Source organism: Carassius carassius, chromosome 42 (genome assembly GCF_963082965.1).
Source record: "Carassius carassius chromosome 42, fCarCar2.1, whole genome shotgun sequence".
Lineage (NCBI taxonomy): Eukaryota > Metazoa > Chordata > Actinopteri > Cypriniformes > Cyprinidae > Carassius > Carassius carassius.
In genome coordinates, this window is record NC_081796.1 from 23974297 (window position 1) to 23994804 (window position 20508).

Sequence of the window (20508 nt, forward strand, 5' to 3'; positions counted from 1 at the left end):
TTTGATTAACTAAAATAGAACCGGAGTCATTCATTCTGGAATTGGACTATACTGGTCGCGTTGTTTTTAAGATTCGCTAAAAAGAACAGACTCAGAGTAATTCAGACAAGCTGTAGGCCTAAATGTTTATTAGAGTAAATTCATTAAGCGGATGTACTTTAATATTTGCACGGTACATGTTTCTGACCAAAAAGAACCGGCTCATTAGAGTCATTCATTTGACAGTCAGATGTAACTAGTTGAACTGTATGTTATATGTTTAAGATTCTCTAAAGAACAGACTAATTTCAATTCATTCAGTGGTCGGACTTCACTAGTCGTGCTTTTATATTATATTATATTTCTATTATATTATATTTCTGATTCGCTAATTATTTGCGCTGTATTTTTTTTGTAGTCTTTTGCTCCCTTATAGTAGGCCATATTGCAGGAAACTGTCAGTGTGTTGTAGTGGTTTTAGCACAATATTTCGTCCACATTCGTAGTGCAGTGTTTCACTAATTCACTAAGAACAGCAAATATGGCGTTCTTAATGCTAATCAAAAATTGGTATTTACTCCAAAAGAAAGTAACGTTAGCCTATTCTGTCAACAACTTACTTTCTTTGGTAACACTTTACAGTAAGGTTCCATTTGTTATAGTTGCAGCCTATCTGGTCTGTAAAAACATCTTTAGATCCAGGGTGCCAATTAAGTAGCCTATGCATAATTAAAGCTTTACTTGTAAATATTAAGATGCATTTCTGTTGCTCTGACTCATAAAAAAAAAAAAAAAAAAAAACTGGCAGCCCCTGAAATAGTTTATATTCATTTGACTTGAGAAGTTGAAGAATAGGAATGAATCGAATGAGCCAATGATTCAGTGAGCCATTCACTTTTCTTCTTTTCTGAATCAATCAGTCGTTTGAATGAATCGGTTGAATGAATGACTCAATGACTCACTCACAGCATTTGCCGTCACCTACTGGCGCTTTTAGTTTCATATTTTGAGTATAGTTTCTTTCTTTCTTTTAAATCATTATTCAGAAAATCTTATTTCAATATTTAAAAACATTTTTACGTTGAATGAAAAATATTTCTTTCTAAAGCGTAAATGGAACACTGTTGAGATCTATATGTGTCGGTGGTACGCTTTATATTACATGCGTTTTTGCAATAATGTTACAGTATCAACACATAAAAAGAAAGATACATAGAGAGATTATTGCCCAGAGGGATAGATAAATAAAATCCTCTTAGGTGCTAAAAACAATTTGCCAACCAAATATTAAATAGTAAATAACCAACATGTTTTATAGAAAAAGAAAAAAACACAAGTAGGCCTATAAGAAGAAAAAAAATTCTGATGACATATCTGTAAAACGAGACTCAGACAGATATTTTACCATGAGCATAAATTAAGTCATAAATCCTAGTAAAGTATCTCTGATGTGAGCTTTGAGCACTTTGATTCTTGCGTTGACTGCTGTTTAATGGGTAATCTCTTAAAATAATCTCTTTATGGATCAGCGCTAAGAAACCACAGCCTTAACTAATGTCACGGATGAATACATACATACTCAACATGCTGTTAAAGGACACGCTTCAGCTTACAAGAAGAGGAGCATGACAGGATGGGATCACCTATAACTATACGTTCTTGAAGAGCACTGTTTGTTTGTGTGTGTGTTATAGATTCCCCTCGGACAGAAAAGAAAGACATCAAATGTCCGACACCGGGCTGTGATGGGACGGGTCATGTGACAGGCCTCTACCCTCATCACCGGAGTCTATCAGGATGTCCCCACAAAGTCAGAGTGCCCCCAGAGAGTGAGTCTGTTCTCATGTTACGCATCACTTCCCGAGGACATTAGACACATTTCCTCCCTTCACAGCAGTACAATACAAACAGAACAAATACAATTAGTGATAACAGCACTGTGATCATTTTCAGCCTATAAATATTCATGCCATATTAATGATGGAGGTTTAGTTGTACAGATACTGTGGGACATGGCGATTGCTTAACTATCCAGCCTCTGTTATATTCAGTGAATATTAGAGACATTACATGACGTGTATTCAATTTAAATGCATGCTACAACAATATCAAACTGTTATTTCTGTGATAGAAAATGCAAGATTCGTACATTTTAAAACATTATATTGAAATATTTTTGCTTTAATTTTCCTCCAAAAAATAAAAAAAAAATAAAAGTTACCATTGTTTATAACAGCAGATGTGATAAAATGATGACAATATTGATTAAATAAATAATTAAATTGATTAAATACGATAAACATAGATCAAACTTTTTTTTTAATTTTCGAGATTTCAATTAGTCAAAAATGTCTCTTATAAAAAACAACACAAAATTTCACAAATGTGAGGCATGTAATATGTCATTTACATGGATGCATTTCATGTATTTATTCCTTATCTTGAGCTTTCCAGTAGAAACCACGTGATGTTGCACCAAGCTTAAAGTTTGAAAAATGCTTCTTCTTTTTTTCTCAAAGACATTTTTTTGTCATCAAAACAAGTGAGGTTTGATTTCCTGCGGTAGGCGAATTAAAAATGCATTCTGGAAACAACTTTCCACTTGCTGTTTTCTCCATTTGAGAGAAGCACAACAAACATTCGCCATTAAACAGTGATGTGACAAAAGAAACAGAAAATGTAATTAAGTTTTTTTCTCTTTTTTCCTCCAATATGAAAGCATGTACTCATAAACCAGAGGCAGCATTCTGCAAATCAAAGGACCTGCGCATGCAGCCTAGAAATACGGGCACATCTTTCAAACTAATTATGAACAGACTAAAAACTTATTAAGGATAGTGCTTCAACAATATGTGTGTGTCTCTTAAATGGTAATCAAAATGCATTTGTAGTCATGATGTTTTTGCATGTTCATATTTGAAGGGAGAGACAATTTTTAAGTTGTAAAAAAATGGCATCAGAAAATTTATTTAGCATGAAAAGTTGAAAAAGCTGCAATAAAAGTGAATACCAAAAAATGCCGAATTACTGGTTATTTAAGGAAACATCTATTCTTATTTTACAGCTGTTCTTTTGATAAATATTATTCTCTTGTTTCTTACAGTCCTCGCCATGCATGAAAACGTCCTCAAGTGTCCGACCCCTGGCTGTACAGGAAGAGGTCATGTCAACAGTAACCGTAGCACGCACAGAAGGTCAGCACAATGACAACATCTGGTTATTTTAGTATCATTAAAATATTATTAGAGTTTTTAATAATATTGTGAATAATTTATATATATATATGAGTGAGTGAGTGAGTGAAGTGACATTCAGCCAAGTATGGTGACCCATACTCGGAATTTGTGCTCTGCGTTTAACCCATCCAAAGTGCACACACACAGAGCAGTGAACACACACACACACTGTGAGCACACACCCGGAGCAGTGGGCAGCCATTTATGCTGCGGCGCCCGGGGAGCAGTTGGGGGTTCGATGCCTTGCTCAAGGGCACCTAAGTCGTGGTATTGAAGGTGGAGAGAGAACTGTACATGCACTCCCCCCACCCACAATTCCTGCCGGCCCGGGACTCGAACTCACAACCTTTCGATTGGGAGTCCGATTCTCTAACCATTAGGCCACGACTTCCCACATATATATGTAGTGTTTAGATTTTTATTTAAAGTTTTAGTAATTTTGCTATGTGTAATTGTCATTTTTATTTTTATTTTATTTTTTTATTATTATTAACAAAAATATGATTTTATAGTTCTTTATGGATGCCCGTTTTTGAAAAAAAAAAAAAAGTTAGTTGCGAAAATTCTGAAAAAAATCAATATATACAGTATGTATATATAAACATGACCTTTTTTTTTACCTCCAATTGCAAGAAGCAAAGTCTGAATTGTGAGATATATATATATGAAGTATGTATTTTTTATATTTTATTGCAGTAAAAGTTCAAGTAACAAGTAACAAAAGCTTTTTTATGGATTTTCTCAACAATAAATTAAATTACATTATTAATTTCTTTACAATCCTCCTTGCTCATTATAAGCACATTTGCATAGAAGCGGGGAGGTGAAATTTGGTAAAATGAAATGATGAGTGGTTTAAAATAACATTAGCAGTTGACAACATCTGCAATTTGACCCAAAGAAAATGCATTGTTACTATATTTTGCACTGATTTAAACCACCTTAAAGCATCAGACATGTTCATTTACCCAAAAAAGAGCTGCGCTTGCATTGAAACCTGTAATGATATTTGCATAAAAAGAATCATGAAGTTTCTCTTTATCAGGAAAAATCCAATGACACGTAACAAGTCTATAAAACACTGCCATGTTTATTGCATAGGAACTATTGGATTCTTTTTAATTGTACAATTACTTCAATGCACTCAAATTCAATTAAAATAAAGTTATCAACCCAGAGGAGACTAACTTCTGATGTCTGTTTTCACAGTCTCTCAGGCTGCCCGATAGCTGCTGCAGAAAAGATCTCCAAACCGCAGGAGGATCCTGTAAAGTGCAGACAGATGGCAGAGAGGATGACGAGGTAAGAAACTTTCATCTAGAAGCAGTCTTACGGTGCTCTTGATTCCTTTACAATCAAGCAGGTTGAAAATAAGTTCATACGTATTCTTTCAGAAAGATAATAATAGACATCTGACATTTTAGAGCTTTAGATTATATAGATATATAATTTAATTTGGTTGGGAATGGTTTATTAAAGATGTAGTGTGTCTTTTCTTATGCTAAAGAATAAGAAGCAATAGAAACATGTTTTAAAAACATTCATGCAATTCTGAAGCCTTGATGTTTTTCTTCTATTCTATTCAGACCTTTAGGAAACATGAAGAAGTTTGACTTCACGTACAGATTTGCACATCCTATGGCAGCGTTGCAGGCCAGCATGGCCAAAGACATGGACAGGTACACTAAAGGCCACTTCGACTACGCCAGTTTTGACGCTCAGGTCTTTGGCAAGCAGGCTCAGATGGCATCTGACCAGAGTCACGAATCTTCATGCTTTCCTGACAGTGAGTCTCAGTGTCAGTCAAGCACTCTGCTATCTATCTATCTATCTATCTATCTATCTATCTATCTATCTATCTATCTATCTATCTATCTATCTATCTATCTATCTATCTATCTATCTATCTATCTATCTATCTATCTATCTATCCATCCATCCATCCATCCATCCATCCATCCATCCATCCATCCATCCATCCATCCATCTATAATGTCTTAATTCATATTTATATTCATAATTCATAAGCCTATTTATATATATATATATATATATATATGCATTTATATGCATTTTCATCTAGATTTATCATCTTTTATGTTATTGAACTGTTGTTTTGTATTGTTTTTTGTTGTTGTTGATTTTTCTGCTTATGCTCTTGTTTTGTTTCGTTTGTCTTTTGTTTTTGTTTTTTTGTTTTTTTTTTGAGTGTTTAGTCTGCATGTCTCATGAGTTAATATGAGCAGGAGTGGAACTCTGTACAAGCCTAGAGTGGCTTCGTTCCCTCCTTGCATAGTTTTGTACTTGTACTAAACGTGCTAAACAAATAAACTAAACTAAACTAAACATATGTATACATTGTTATACCTTAAATGAATAAATATATAATTAATATTAATAACATTCATTTAAATCATATTATGCATAAATTTTTGTTTAAATGTAATTTGTTTTATGTAATTTATTACATTTATATAAATATATAATCAATAAATACATATAAAATATACATATATAACTAATAATTACATGATATATCATTTTACATTTTCTTTATGATTTCAAAAATATAGTTTATGAAGTATAACATTATTATTTATTCATCGAAGTTACATATGCATTATTCAAATTAAACATGTATATTATAAAATTAATCTATAACTAAATCTATAATAAAAATTATTATAGATGTAAATTATATTAATAATAATGATTTTATATATTTAGAGAGAGAGAGAGAGAGAGAGAGAGAGAGAGAATCTTTTTTTCATCTTTTTGTGTAATTAATAGTTAAAACACAGTGTAGAAAGCATTTGCTTATTAATAAGAAGTTCAATATATGTATATATATATATATATATATATATATATATATATATATATGTATATATATATATATATATATATATATATATATATATATATATATATATATATATATATATATATATATATATATATATATATATATATATATATATATATATATATATATGTATATATATATATATATAAATTTTTTTTATTTTTTTTTTTATTTATTTTTTTATCTACTTTCATGGATGTGGGGTAGTAGTTCCTCAGTCTGTCTATCCACAATCACTCTCCCTCGATTCCCCTTTTTCTGAGCATTAACTGTACCTACCCTTTCCAGCCGCTCAGTTCCCCTGTTTTCTGGGTCTCGGAGGTCAAGTGATCATGGCCGGAGACAACAGCCCCAGTCGCCATAAAGCCCAAAGCAACGCCCTCCAGTCCAACATGGCATCCGCTGCCATCCTCAACCTCTCCACCCGCTGCCGAGACAACAGCGAGGCCACGCCCCCCAGCCGGCCCCTGGCATCAGCCACAAAGGTAATCAAATTAGAGCACTCAGAAAAAGGTATTTAATGTGGTCATTCTGAAACAACTGTGATTTGTGTATGAAAAAGAGGAGTAACATCAAAAGACACTTTTTGGCACAGAGAACTGTGTTGCCTCTGGTGGCACAACAACAAGAGTTTTTTCTTGTTCCACACTGCCCCTAAAGCTTTAATGTACACAAAGGAGAATTTGTGTAATCACATCAAAAAGAGTTAGGAGGAATACAATCACAGCTTCCTCCTCTATGACAATTATAAGGCTTTCGGTCAAACATGTGGCCGTGCATTTGATTTCTGCTTGTGCTAATGGTAATGTTGGGTCTTTCTCTTGTTTGCATGAGAGAGAGTGTGTGTGTATTTTTTATTTTTTTTTTTCAGTGCAGATGGTCGAAGACATTTTGCTAAGTAATATATTATCCTAGATAAGCTTGCACAGATCCTTTGGCGTTGATCTGTAACAGACGATCTATGAGAAGTTGGATTATATCAATCGGTTGTGGATTATTAGACATCACTCTTTATTTCAATTAAATAAGGAAAGTCTACACAGTCTGCCAGATTATGTATGTTGCAGTGTAAAAATGTTTTTTTTGTTTCTTTTATTGAGCCTTGTTTTTAATAGAAAAACAACCAATTGATACGCATATATAAATGAATAAAATGGAAAAATCACGCAAAGCATGTTCGAGTCCAGTTTATGACATTTCCTGTATACTTATTTTCTCTCAGACAAAAGTGAAATGATGCCAAAAAAGTGAGCTATTATAATCATAAATACACATTCCTCAAACTATACAAGCTTCTACAAAATGCATTTTATAAGAAAACATTATTAAAATAAAATAAAAACAGTACAGGATCCTAATGCTGTGTATTTTAGTAATAATTAGAAACATAACATATTGTTTGATCAATCCAGTATGATACATTTGATGTGCTGTACATTATATATTTTTGAATTTTTAATAGAAAAACAAACTGTTGATACACATATATTAATAAGAATAGTTAAAACAGTCAAGAATATATTTAAAAAGCATGCTGGAGTCATGGCTTAGTGGTTTTGGGCAAAGCAAGTTTGAATCTGGCCTGCAACATTTCCTGTATTATTTTTTCTTTTCTCTCAGAAAAAAAAATTGCAAAGTGCTATAAACTTGAGTTATTACATATTAAATATTACATAAAATGTAAAAGTCTTCTGGCTTCATCTCTTTGTAAAACTATACAAATCTTTATTTATTTATTTATTTATTTATTTCTAAATGCTCATTCAATTATTATTTAAATAAAATATATGATATTTTCTAAAAAAAAAATACATAAACATTATTTATTAATAATAATTGAACATAGAAATTCTTATAAAAACTCTTATAAAAAATACTGTAATTAATGTGAATAATGTAAACTCGTCTTATATGTTAACATAATAAAACGACTATATTTTAGTAATAATTAGGTACATATCACACAGTTTGATAACTTCAATTATAGCAGGGCTTCCTCTTTGACATGGAGAGATAAAACTGAGAGAATCTCGCAGAAGTATGGGATGAAATGCTCCATACACCTACACAGCACACAGATCGCTCGTAGTCCCAGCACTCAGTGGGCAGAGAGCAGGTATACTGTACAAACTGAGCCAATGAATAAAACAGTGTTAGTCGATCTGTCATCTGCTGATGTCTGCGTCGAAATGTCTTTATGCATGTTAAGTATCTCGATTTCCCTGTTTGTGCCAAGTCGCTTGTTTTTTTTCCTAAGAATACGGCTTATCGTCTTGCAGTGTTTCATAGAAGTGTGGGAGAAAGATGTCACCTCACTGGTTTCTGAGGCTGGAGAGAATGTCATCAGATGAGAAAAACTCACATCGTGCGCAGGGATGAACTGGATAGGTGTGCTGTCGGTCGGTTCTAGCTGGTTCGAGAAAGAGCCATATTTGGTTTGTAATCTGAATTATCACGATTAGAGCACTCCTTTGTTTGCTGCTGTGCAAAATGTGTGTGGAATAATTGGTGTGTCACGTTTTTAAGCAGTTAACGAGTTCTATAAAACGTATCGCCTTAACACAAATTCATACACCAGCACATATGTTGGAGATAAAAGTTATGATATTAAGCAACGAAGAGCTTTTAAACTCACCATTAATGATTGTGTCCTAAAACCATTTTGGCTGAGAGCTAGAAACCACCTGGCACTGGGGAAAAAATGGAAGAAAAAGGAATAAATAAATAACCATATCGATGTCCGTTAACTAGAAAACCTACATATATTTAATAGAAATTGACATTATTAATCATCTGAAAATAAGAAAATAAGAACTTAATTTACTCATACACAGTAAAAAAAGAAAAACATGTTTGGGAAGATTTTTTTTATGTTTTTAACATTAGGCTCTAATGTATGAAAATACACACACACAAAAAACTGTAATATTATTATTATAAATTAAAATAACTTTTTTCTTTTTGAATACATTTAATTGTTTAATTTATTCCTGTGATCAAAGCTGTATTTTCAGCATCATTCCTACAGTCTTCAGTGTCACATGATCTTCAGAAATCATTCTAATATGATCTATATTCTTATTAATATCAATGTTGTGCTGCTTAAAACTTTTGTAGAAACCATGATTCATTTTTCTTTTCAGAATTCTTTGATGAATAAAATGTTCAAAAGAACAACATTTATTTGAAAATAGTCATATTTTTTTATCCATTTAATGCCCTTGCTGAATAATAGTATTTATTTCTTAAAAAAAAAAGAAAAAACTCCATCCAAAGTCCCTTTGATATTCTCTTCTATTTGAGATTGGGGTTTTTTATCCATTTTATTGTCTGCAACAAAAAATTGAAAAATAAAAACTCGGCACACTAACAATCTACACATTTTGAGGTATCATTTATGTCCGTAACACATAAGGTTGGACACGTTATGCACATAATTGTGACATTCACAGTTAGGAATTCGTTCAAGTCTCTAAACCCGACTATGCTAGCAGTGTAGATTTTCTAGGTTTTGAATCAGAAAACAAGTTCAAACCACTGTTTTCTATGGAAAAAGTGCTCTGGTTATCAAAGGTTGGTTATCAACAAGGCTTTTATGTTCCTTTTCCATTCAGGATTTGCTGATAGAAGTAGACGAGAATGGAACGCTGGATTTAAGTATGAAGAAAAAGAGAGAAAAGGCGAGGGACTCTCCTGTCATGCTGACATTAGGAGATGCCCTTTTCACCCAACCTGAGCCTTCTCTAGCCAAAGCGGCGGGTCTCCAGATCTCCCCGGCCATCTACCGCGTCCTCTACGAACAGGACGCCTGGGACACGCCGCTGAACTACAGCAAAACACCTGTGCAACAAGACAAAGAGGTGAGATAGAGGCACTTAATGCACCTTATACTATCATTCAGAAGAATGGGTCGATCAGATTTTTTTATGTTTTTGATAGACATCTTTAATGTTCACCAAGGCTGCATTTATTTGATCAAAAACACAGTAAAAATGAACTGCTTTAAATAACTGGTTTCTATTTGAAAATATTTTTAAATGTAATTTATTCCTGTGATGCGCAGCTGAATTTCCAGCATCATTCCTCCAGTCTTCAGTGTCACATGATCTTTCAGAAATCATTCTCATATTACGATTTACTGCTAAAGAAACACTTATTATTATTATCGATGTTGAAAACAGTTGAAATAAGTTGCTTAATTTTTTTGTGGAAACTGTCATGCATTTTACAATTTTTAGGATTCTTTGATGAATAGATAATACATTTTGTAATATTATAAATGTTGTTTAATGCATCCTTGCTGTATTAAAGTATCCTTTGTTTTCTTTAAATCTTGAGCGACACTGTATGAAACTAATAGAATTGGGAGGAAAATTAATAACATATAATTATAATAATGTCCTGAGAAAACCAAATTCAGTGTCTTAAATGCTCTTTGAATTTGTTGTATGCTGCATTAAGAACATATGTGACCCCTGGACCACAAAACCAGTCTTAAGTGTCACTTTTTAGCAATTGGGCAATTTATACATAATCAGAAAGCTGAATAAATAATCTTTCCATTGATGCATGGTTTATTAGGATCGGACAATATTTGGCTGAGATACAACTATTTGAAAATCTGGAATCTGAGAGTGCCAAAAAATCTAAATATTGAGAAAATCACCTTTAAGTTTTCTTTTCTTAGCAAAGCATATCAAATATTAAGTTTTGATATATTTAAGGTAGAAAATTTACCAAATATCTTCATGGAACATGATCTTTACTTAACATCCTAATGATTTTTGTCATAAAAGAAAAATCAGTCATTTTGACCCATACAATGTTTTTTTGACTATTGCTACAAATAAACCCCAGCAACTTAAGACTGCTTTTGTGCTCCATGGGTTACATATTTAACTTAAAACCCTTAACTTTCTATGTATTCATCTAAATGATCTCGGGTTAGTCGTGGCTTTAGGCACACTGTCTCTTCTGATGTGCTGCTATGACATGAAAGCAAAATTAAAAAGAAATTGCAGAAGAATGTTCCTGAAAAGCCGAGCATTTTTCATCGTGTTTGGCGTCAAAGAACAAACCCAGACAGCTGTATGTTTGTCTGATTCTCTATCTGACATCTGGTGCTCAAAGATACTTACCTTACTCAAAAAATGGGTAAATCCAAAGGTTTTACATTCATCATAAATACTATGAGGGATTATACTGGAGTTTAAATGGATATATGTTTTACTAAGTATACCTGAGCAGCATCAAACCTCTCACAGACTGTTAGTGTGCGTGTGCTTACAGAATGCCATTTTTTTAATGTGACCATCGTGACATCTCTTAGAAAATTGCACAGTGATTTGGCATTTTGTCCCGTGTCTTTTAGATGGATCACTTGGATAAGGCATCCCTCGAGGATAAAACGTACAACGGAGATGCAAACATGGCAAGTGCAAAAAACAAGATGCTCATAAGAGACAACAAGAAAGAGCTGATGAGGTAAAAACATTATATGGACGGCTGTTTTTATATCTCCATTCTCTTTCAGGGTTTCTGGGTCCCACATTAGCATGCAAAAGTCACTGTTACTAGTTAGAGCATGTATAGTAGATCAAGAAATCATCTGCTCTTTTTCACTTTGCAGTTGTCCAACACCAGGTTGTGATGGTAGTGGTCATGTGACAGGAAATTATGCGTCACATAGAAGGTAAAAAGCCCAGCCCATATTTTTCACTCTCTTTATTTTTCAAGCAGCAAAATAATCTTAATAAAATCTACATTAATATACAAAATAATACACATTATGTCTACGGTATTTTTATTTAATTTCTTTCATTTTTGTAGTGTATCCGGTTGCCCATTGGCCGATAAGACCCTGAAATCACTAATGGCTGCTAATTCTCAAGAGCTCAAGTAAGAATTAGCTTGAATTAAAGTTTCGATTAAATACAAATAATAAATGCTTTTAAAGTTACAGAGAATTATATATATATATATATATATATATATATATATATATATATATATATATATATATATATATATATATATATATATATATATATATATATATATTTGTATATCTATATATGTATGTATTTATTTATTTTATGAATTATAACTAATAACTATAATTTTAATTTTATAATGATTTTAAATTTTTATTATTTTTGGAGTAAATATTATTATTATTATTATTATTATTATTATTATTATTATTATATACATTTATTATGAATTGTATTGTGAAAATATATATTTAATGAATTAGTATAACTAGTACAACAATGAATTAGTACAACTATTATTATAATTGTATTATAATTACAAATAGTTATTATTATTGGTGTTGTTATTGTTATTATATTAATTTGTTATGAATAGTTATGTACACATACATATAACTAATATAATTAATATTTATAATATTAATCTAATATGCATTTTCTCAATATTTTGATTTTCTTGCACCCTCGGATTCCAGATTTATCAAATAGTTGTATCTCAGCCATTCCTAACCAACCATACATTAATGGAAAGCTTACTTATTCAGCTTTTAGATGATGTATAATTTTTTTTTTTTTTTTTAATTTACACTTTTGAATGGTTTTGTGGTCCAGGGTCACACGCACACACACACACACACACACACACACATACATAGAAATTACTTATTCATCTAATATTTATCATAGTAATTTGTATCATTGACATAAATCTCTATCTATTTTAAAGGTGCCCAACTCCTGGCTGTGATGGCTCAGGTCATGTGACTGGAAACTATGCATCTCATAGGAGGTAAGCTTCATTAAATAGGAAATCTCTACTAATTAATCTTAGACTTCAATGAAAGATAAAAATGTAGTGATTATTTTTGACGTTTCTGCATAAATGGTCATGCTTTTCATTATAACACAATATCTCATTTTCAACATGTTATACTTTGATAGATTTTAGACATCAGGCCACACAAAGGCACTCAGTGGGTTAAATCATTTGCTTTTAAAACTGGGTAATCGCCAAAGAGTAAATACTTTGTGGCACTGTTGAGGTAATGACCCCTGTTCAATGGCTACACGGCAGGTGTCAAAGCTTGTAAACGCAGCGGCTGTATCTTTCCCACACACACGTCTGCACGCTTGAACTTCTGAAGGGTTCGTCACATATGTCATGTTCCTTCCCAGTCTGTCAGGATGCCCTCGTGCCAGGAAAGGAAGCTTGAAGCTCACGCCAAGCAAAGAGGACAAAGAAGAGCCAGAGATGAAGTAAGACACCACCAGAACAATGACAAGCAAATCTTTGTATTTAGATTGAACAAAAAGGTTTTAATTTATACTTAAATGCATCAACGCTTTACACAAAATCTCTTTTTTTATTTCATTAAATAATAGAGTCAATAGAAATCTAGTATGCCCTTTCCATAAATAGGGTACACTTGTATTTTTTTTCTAAAGCATTACATGCACAAGTCACTTATTTTTTTTTTTTGTGATAACTATTAGATAACTTTGAAAACTGTTATAAAATAATTGAAATTCACTAAACCTAGCATGAAATATAGCTTGGTTTAAGCATATCAAATGTCTGTGCCTTTACTATTAAATGGTGATTTGTTAAGATATCTAAAACTGTTATAATATTTTATACTATTTCAAATTAAAAACATTATTTCAATGTATCCCACAATTTTTCTCTTATACAATTAAGGGTAAAAATATTTTTGGAAGCTTGCGCACCTGCTTTCACCGATCATTTGTTGAAAAAAATGACTTGATATTTGTGACCCTGGACCACAAAACCAGTCTTAAGTGTAATTTTTTTCAAATTGAGATTTATACATCATCTGAAAGCTGAATAAAAATTTTTTAGGATCTGACAATATTTGGCTGAGATACAACTATTTGAAAATCTGGAATCTGAGGATGCATTAAATCTAAACACTGACCTTTAAAGTTATTTAAATTAATTCTTAGCAATGCATATTACTAATCAAAAATTACGTTTTGATATATTTACGGTAGGAAATTAACAAAATATCTTCATGGAACGTTATCTTTACTGAATATCCTAATGATTATTTGCATAAAATAAAAATGTATAATTTTGATCGATACAATGTATTTTTGGCTATTGCTATAAATATACCCCAGAGACTTAAGACTCTAGAAATATTAGAAAGTGAATACAGTACATATTCATCAGGTTTTCGTAATCAAAACAAACTGTACAACTAGCCTTTAAAACAGTTATTTCCACAGTAAAACACATGTAAATAAGACACAAGTGTCGTTTTAGGAAATACTGTATGCCAGAAAGCTAGATTAAAAAATTATTTATATGAATCAATTTTGTTTTAATAAAAATAGAAGGATAGTTCGTGTTTGCAGAACTGCATTTCCTAGAAAAATACCATTCCAAAATATCATCCATTTAATTAAGAGAGCTCAAAACTCTTTCCTCTTTCCCGTAAGATCTCATTTAATTACAATTAATGCAGCAGTTTGCTCTTTAAAAGCATAATACTATGGAGGGGGAAAATATTAATTTAATTGATTCCAGCCTTAAATCCGAAGTCTAACCCAGAGTGACGGGGCTTTCCTACTTTTGCATCTGGGCTAGTATTTCATTTTTAATTACTAATGCAAAGACGAAAGCTTAGGAATTAGTCCCTAGCAGCTCCACACACACTAAAGAAGAACCAGAGAGGCAGAGAAACAGAAAGTACATCTGTAATATCACTAGATTATTGTAAATTGTCAGCCATATGCTCCATCTCTGTTGTCCCCTCGGTCAGAAACGCCATTCCCGGAGCCGGACGTGACGGCCAGTGTTGGAGTCGTAATGTTGTCTTGTTTTAGTCAGTGTATTAGAGCCAAAACTGCCATAACAACCTTTCCCATATAGGCCTGCAGACAAGCTATTTGTACTATCCCAGATAACCTCTCACCTCTTTCAATATGGGCTATCACGGAAAGGGTCAGCCACCTCCAAATCATGTGCTTTTTCCCCCCTGTGGAGGACGCACAACAATTATGTGCAATTTATGTCATTCCATTACTGACCTAGGGGGAAAGTGAGTAGCAAAATAAATTGGCCTACTCCTCACCACTCTAGTCTTCAACTTGGTAGGGCTTATGTTTTCCATCGGCTGCACATTAACCTCCCCGCCTGTAATTATTTACTGAAGTCCGCGTGTGCCGATAGAATTATTCCAGCCCTTTTTTCTGCTTTGAATACATTTTTAATCAGCATTTCACAGGATTAATCTTCTTAATGGTATTTGAAAAGTCTTCCATCTCAGCAAATTGGGGGTGGGGGTGTTTATGGACATGCCAAATGACAAACACGGCAAGGCGGTGGTTTGGGCCGTCGGACGTTTTTTGCCATCAAATTATCGAGTGAATGTATACGGGCTCGTTTGTGTTTATATTGTAAGCTCTGAAACTAGTTCAGACTCAAATAAGGGATTATCTTTGACAATCTCTGTTACTCTGTTGAGTTTAGGACAACAGAAGAAGGCTGTGCAAGGGGTTTAATTTAAGCATGCCGAGGGGTAAGGGTCACATCTGTGTAGGTTTTGGCATGGTGACCCAGAAATCAACACCAAACAACCTTTGTGATGCAGATTATGACCTTGTGCCCCCCAACTAGTATTGTTTTAACATCGCTGATATACAATTAAAAGGTTTTTATTATTATTTTAATTTGATTTTATATTTTGAGCGTTTATGCAATTTTATATATATAACCCACAATAAAATCACTTACATTAAATAAAAAATGTAAATATAACAATTAAAATATTTAATTGTAATAAGTCATAAAAGGTTTTAGTGATTTTGTTATATATATATATATATATATATATATATATATATATATATATATATATATATAAACAACTAAAATATAATACAAAAACAGAAAATATAAAATATAATTAAGAATAATAATAATTATATAATTATAATAATTTCTAATTAAAATCATAAAAGGTTTTAGTGAATTTGTGATTTTTTTTTAATCACTTTTAATAGTTCTTTCAGAATTCTGAGTCAGAAATCTAATTCAGAAATCTGTATACGTGCACTGCATAACTTCAGTCTAAAAAGTTGACTAGTGGCTGCTTTAACTGTTAACTGAGAAATATTTTATGTTTTTATCAGATTTTATAATAGTTATAAGTGCTAAAAGCCTAATTGCTTTATATTTATAAATTTAGCTAAATTTAGCATAAAATGAATAAGAAAAAAATATATATTTAGTTAGACCTCCTGATGTTGATGATCCTACTTTCACTGATCTTTTATTAAAAAAAAGGTCTTAATTGATGTACTATATTCATGGACAGTAACAATATCTTCTCCAGGATGCACATAAATTGTTAGTGAAATCAGTGTACATTCTCCTGTTGTGAATGCTACAAATCATATATATAAAATAAAAAGATGTATTTCCTTTCTCGTGCACCAGGTGCCCAGTAGCAGGTTGTGACAGTCAGGGCCACGTTTCGGGTAAATACACGTCTCATCGCAGCGCAGGAAGTTGCCCCATCGCCACCAAGCGGCAGAAGGAGAGCTCGGTGAACGGATCGGCCTTCTCCTGGAAGCTCTGTAAACAGGAGCTTCCGCAGTGCCCTCTGCCCGGCTGCAACGGCTTGGGTCACGCCAACAACGTCTTTGTCACCCACAGGAGGTGAGGAAACTATAACCTGAACTTTAAACTTATATACTGTATCATGTCAACACATTCATTCTGAACTTTCTGAGCTGTTATCAGGGTTGTTTAGTACTTACTACATTATATTGACATATATATTAAGTTAATTAATTATATTGTTATATTTAATGTAATAATAGTATATATTATAAAATATAAAGATGTTAACATAAATATACAAAACAAATATTAAATATACACATATATACAAGTTGACTTCAGAAATAAGATAACAGTAGTTATGATCTAAAATATGTATTTTGTTCAGTAATTATATATAAACACACATACTGTATATATATATATATATATATATATATATATATATAATGCATATTACAGAACTATGTTATTATTATAAATTTCCAATATTATATTTTATTTCCAGTCGAGCTAGCATATCTGGATAATTAATGTTGCTTATTTTTTCACAGAAATATACAAAATGAAGATTTAAATGCACGAATATATACAGTTTGATTTTAGAGATAAGATTCATGTGATTTATGTATATATATATACATCAATTGGTCATAAATATGGTCATATATTATACTCATGATTTCTGAAACTAGATTATAATTTGTGTAGTAAAACCAAAAATTGCTAGTACTGACTGTAGATTTTGTGTTTGGTCCCTTCGTAGTTTGTCAGGATGTCCACTAAACGCTCAGAGTATCAAGAAGAAACTCTCTGATGAAGACATGATGACCATCAAACTCCAAACTAGCAGCGGTGAGTATTTTAAGTGCTTAAATGATTAATGTTTGACCCGCTTATATTACAATTGTAGTATGCAATAACAAAAAAAAGAGCCTCAAAAGCTGCTGCAGCTTCTCAAGTAATGTCGTTGAGATTATCATAGTCTGGTTTGTCTTCTGTCCATCAGGTATTGAAAACAATGAAGACATGCAGCACTTGGATCACAAAATAAAGGAGCTAAATGAATCCAATCTGAAGATAGAAGCAGATATGATGCAGCTCCAGACTCAGGTAAATAACTTTCTCGTGTGCTGAGCATTATGGGTAATGTAGTTTCAGAGCTAAAGACCTTGTTTTGTCCTGTTTTAAAACAGATTTCATCTATGGAGTGCAACCTGAAGACTATTGAGGAGGAGAATAAAATAATCGAGCAGCACAACGACAGTCTGTTGAAGGAGTTAGCACGTCTCAGTCAAGCACTCATCAGCAGTCTCACTGATATCCAGCTGCCGCAAATGGTGAGACGGATATCTACACATAAAACATAACCTGATCTCTGTCAACAAATATTATTACAGTTTTAATCCCTCACACAATTTTATTATGGTAACTGACTACACTGTAAAAACTAAAGCAGATTTTCAAGAAACATAATACTTTATAAATAGGGTAATAGTATGGTAATACTCTACTTTTAAGGTTTCGTTTTATGAAGGCCAATTTAAGACTTTTTAAAGATATTTTAAGACGATGTAAAGAAAATTATAGTTTTCATACCATACTGAGAGATATTTTGTATTGTTTAAAGCATACAATCACTTAAATGTGTTCAATTTCTCAGAAAACAAGACTTCAGCTGTCTTCACATTGCATTACAAGTAAACGTAGCACAACATTATGTATGCATTTTTTATTATTATTATTAAGTGCAGTGCATAGAACATATAATTGACTTCATAAGGCCTTAATTTGTGATTGAAATGCAAAAACCCTGTGTTAATATTAGTTAACTACATTAGTTACCATGAACTATCAATAAAAAATACTTCTAAAGCAGTTAATAATCTAATCTAATGTTAATTTCAAAATTCACAACATTAAACAAAATTATGGCTTTAACAAAACTCGATGAATACTGTAACAAATGCTCATTGTTAACGTTAATGCATTAACAAAAATAATAATATTTAATATTAAAACGATTATTTAATACAACCAAATCAAACTGAATAAATTAGATACACTAATGAAAGTTATTTTTTGTCATATATAAATATTTCCTTTAAGGAACCAACTGAACGGTTTATATTTTACAGTGTATTTTCTAAAGAAAAGTACCATATTAACACAGTTAATGGTAACTTGATATTAGCCACTAATGTCATTAAAACAAGATAATTTAATAGCCACTTGAGTCTTAATACTTGTTTGTAGGTTAATTTCAGTTAATTTGATTCTACTGTAGCAACAGTAACTGGAGGGATTATGGTATGTGCATGTTTGTAAGGGTTATTGTATTTTAAAGACATTATGAAACATGCATTTCAGAGTTAATGAATGCTGTGTTCTTTAATGTTTTTCAGGGTCCGATAAATGAACAGAACTTCGAAACATATGTGAACACGTTGATGGATATGTACAATAATTCAGAGCACGAGTATTCACCAGAATGCAAAGCCTTACTGGACAGCATCAGACAGGCCATCAAGAGCATTCACGTATAAAGCCAAACTCTCGTTCACAAGCATTTGATTGTCCGCAGAGGGCTGGCTTTATCATCTGTGCAAGATATGTCTAGACAAAAAAAGAAAGAAAGAAAGAAAAAAAAAGTAACTCCATTCCATGACAAATTCATTGCACTGAAAAATACCAGCCACATTTTTACAGCTCAATGTTCCTTTCAGTGAGATTTGACCTACATTTGCACTTATTTATTTCCTATGGTTTGCTTGACTTTATTTCATATTGTTCTTTTGTGTGTTGTTATATTATTGCTACATATTATCTTTATTCATCGGTACTATTTATCTCACAGTAATCTTATTTATTTATTTATTGCTATCATTTTTGCTGCAACTCCAAAATGCAAGGCCAGTCTTACATATTGTGAATTTAATTTTGCATTTGTTGTACAATAACTGGGAGTTTTAGTCGTTCGGCATTTGTGATGACTTTTTCTTCATGACTGATGTCAAATGTAAGAATAGACCACTTGCGCCACCTGTTGGTGAGCAGCTGTTATTGGTCTATCAGAGCTGTGTGCATCCCTAAGTTAATGTATTAAGGTTAATGTATGTCACTGAAATGACATCATTTGTTTTCATGCATAAATTCTAATAGGTGAGCAAAGATAAAGCATTTTATCCGATTAACTCTCCAAACAGAGTGACTGTACAGTGAGCAAAAATCTAATCATCCAGACGCACACACGAAAAATGATTTCCGTTTCTGTTCATATGAACTGCCTTTGGTGTGCACATCTGTGTGTGCATAAATGTGCCTAAATGTAAATGAGTACATGGATTATGATATGTTTTGTGGTAGAGCAGTATTACGTGAACGGTGATTCATTTTATTCTGCAGTATATTTATTTTCCCAATGAAAAGCCTCTAAACTCTGTTTACCTACTGTTTATACACCATTTCAAGTATGTAATGATATTCTTGTAAAAAAAAAAACAGATCAGGCACAATACATTTTTTATTATTTTCTGTGAGACTGAACTCCTCAAACTTCGGCTTCTTTTGTATAACAAACAGTGGGCTCTCAAATAGGTTTATGGAAGATATTTTCTCATAGCACTTCATGTCTTCAAGCCACTAAAATATAAAAATTGATGATTTGCAGCAAAATAACGGCAATAGAGAGTAATCTTTCCATTATGACTGGATCTGTACCACTTGACGGCCGAGGTCACCTCAGCGGATCTGAGTGCTGTTATTGCTGTGTTACGATCACAGACAGCCTCGTCACAGCACTTTTAAAGCTTTCTCTAACACTAAACCTACCCTTTTGCACTT

The 20508-nt window shown here is 32.3% G+C and overlaps 1 protein-coding gene across 4 annotated transcripts in view; it reads left to right on the top strand.

Annotated features, from left to right (window-relative positions):
• LOC132124275 (suppression of tumorigenicity 18 protein-like) overlaps positions 1–20168 on the top strand; it is a 61526-nt gene extending 41358 nt beyond the window's left edge. For 2 of the 4 annotated variants that reach the window (XM_059535222.1, XM_059535221.1), the window contains 16 exons: positions 1674–1808; positions 3083–3173; positions 4425–4517; positions 4802–5001; positions 6370–6566; positions 9696–9941; positions 11453–11565; positions 11711–11773; positions 11911–11979; positions 12802–12864; positions 13251–13331; positions 16540–16761; positions 17432–17520; positions 17675–17778; positions 17862–18005; positions 19071–20168. In XM_059535222.1, coding sequence (XP_059391205.1) covers positions 1674–1808; positions 3083–3173; positions 4425–4517; positions 4802–5001; positions 6370–6566; positions 9696–9941; positions 11453–11565; positions 11711–11773; positions 11911–11979; positions 12802–12864; positions 13251–13331; positions 16540–16761; positions 17432–17520; positions 17675–17778; positions 17862–18005; positions 19071–19211 — 2051 coding nt within the window. In that variant the 3' untranslated portion in view covers positions 19212–20168. Of the gene's footprint in view, positions 1–1673; positions 1809–3082; positions 3174–4424; positions 4518–4801; positions 5002–6369; positions 6567–9695; positions 9942–11452; positions 11566–11710; positions 11774–11910; positions 11980–12801; positions 12865–13250; positions 13332–16539; positions 16762–17431; positions 17521–17674; positions 17779–17861; positions 18006–18328; positions 18558–19070 lie in introns of those variants that run through there. The other 2 variants (XM_059535223.1, XM_059535224.1) reach the window with 2 other exon arrangements.
• The last annotated feature ends 340 nt before the right edge of the window (positions 20169–20508 follow it).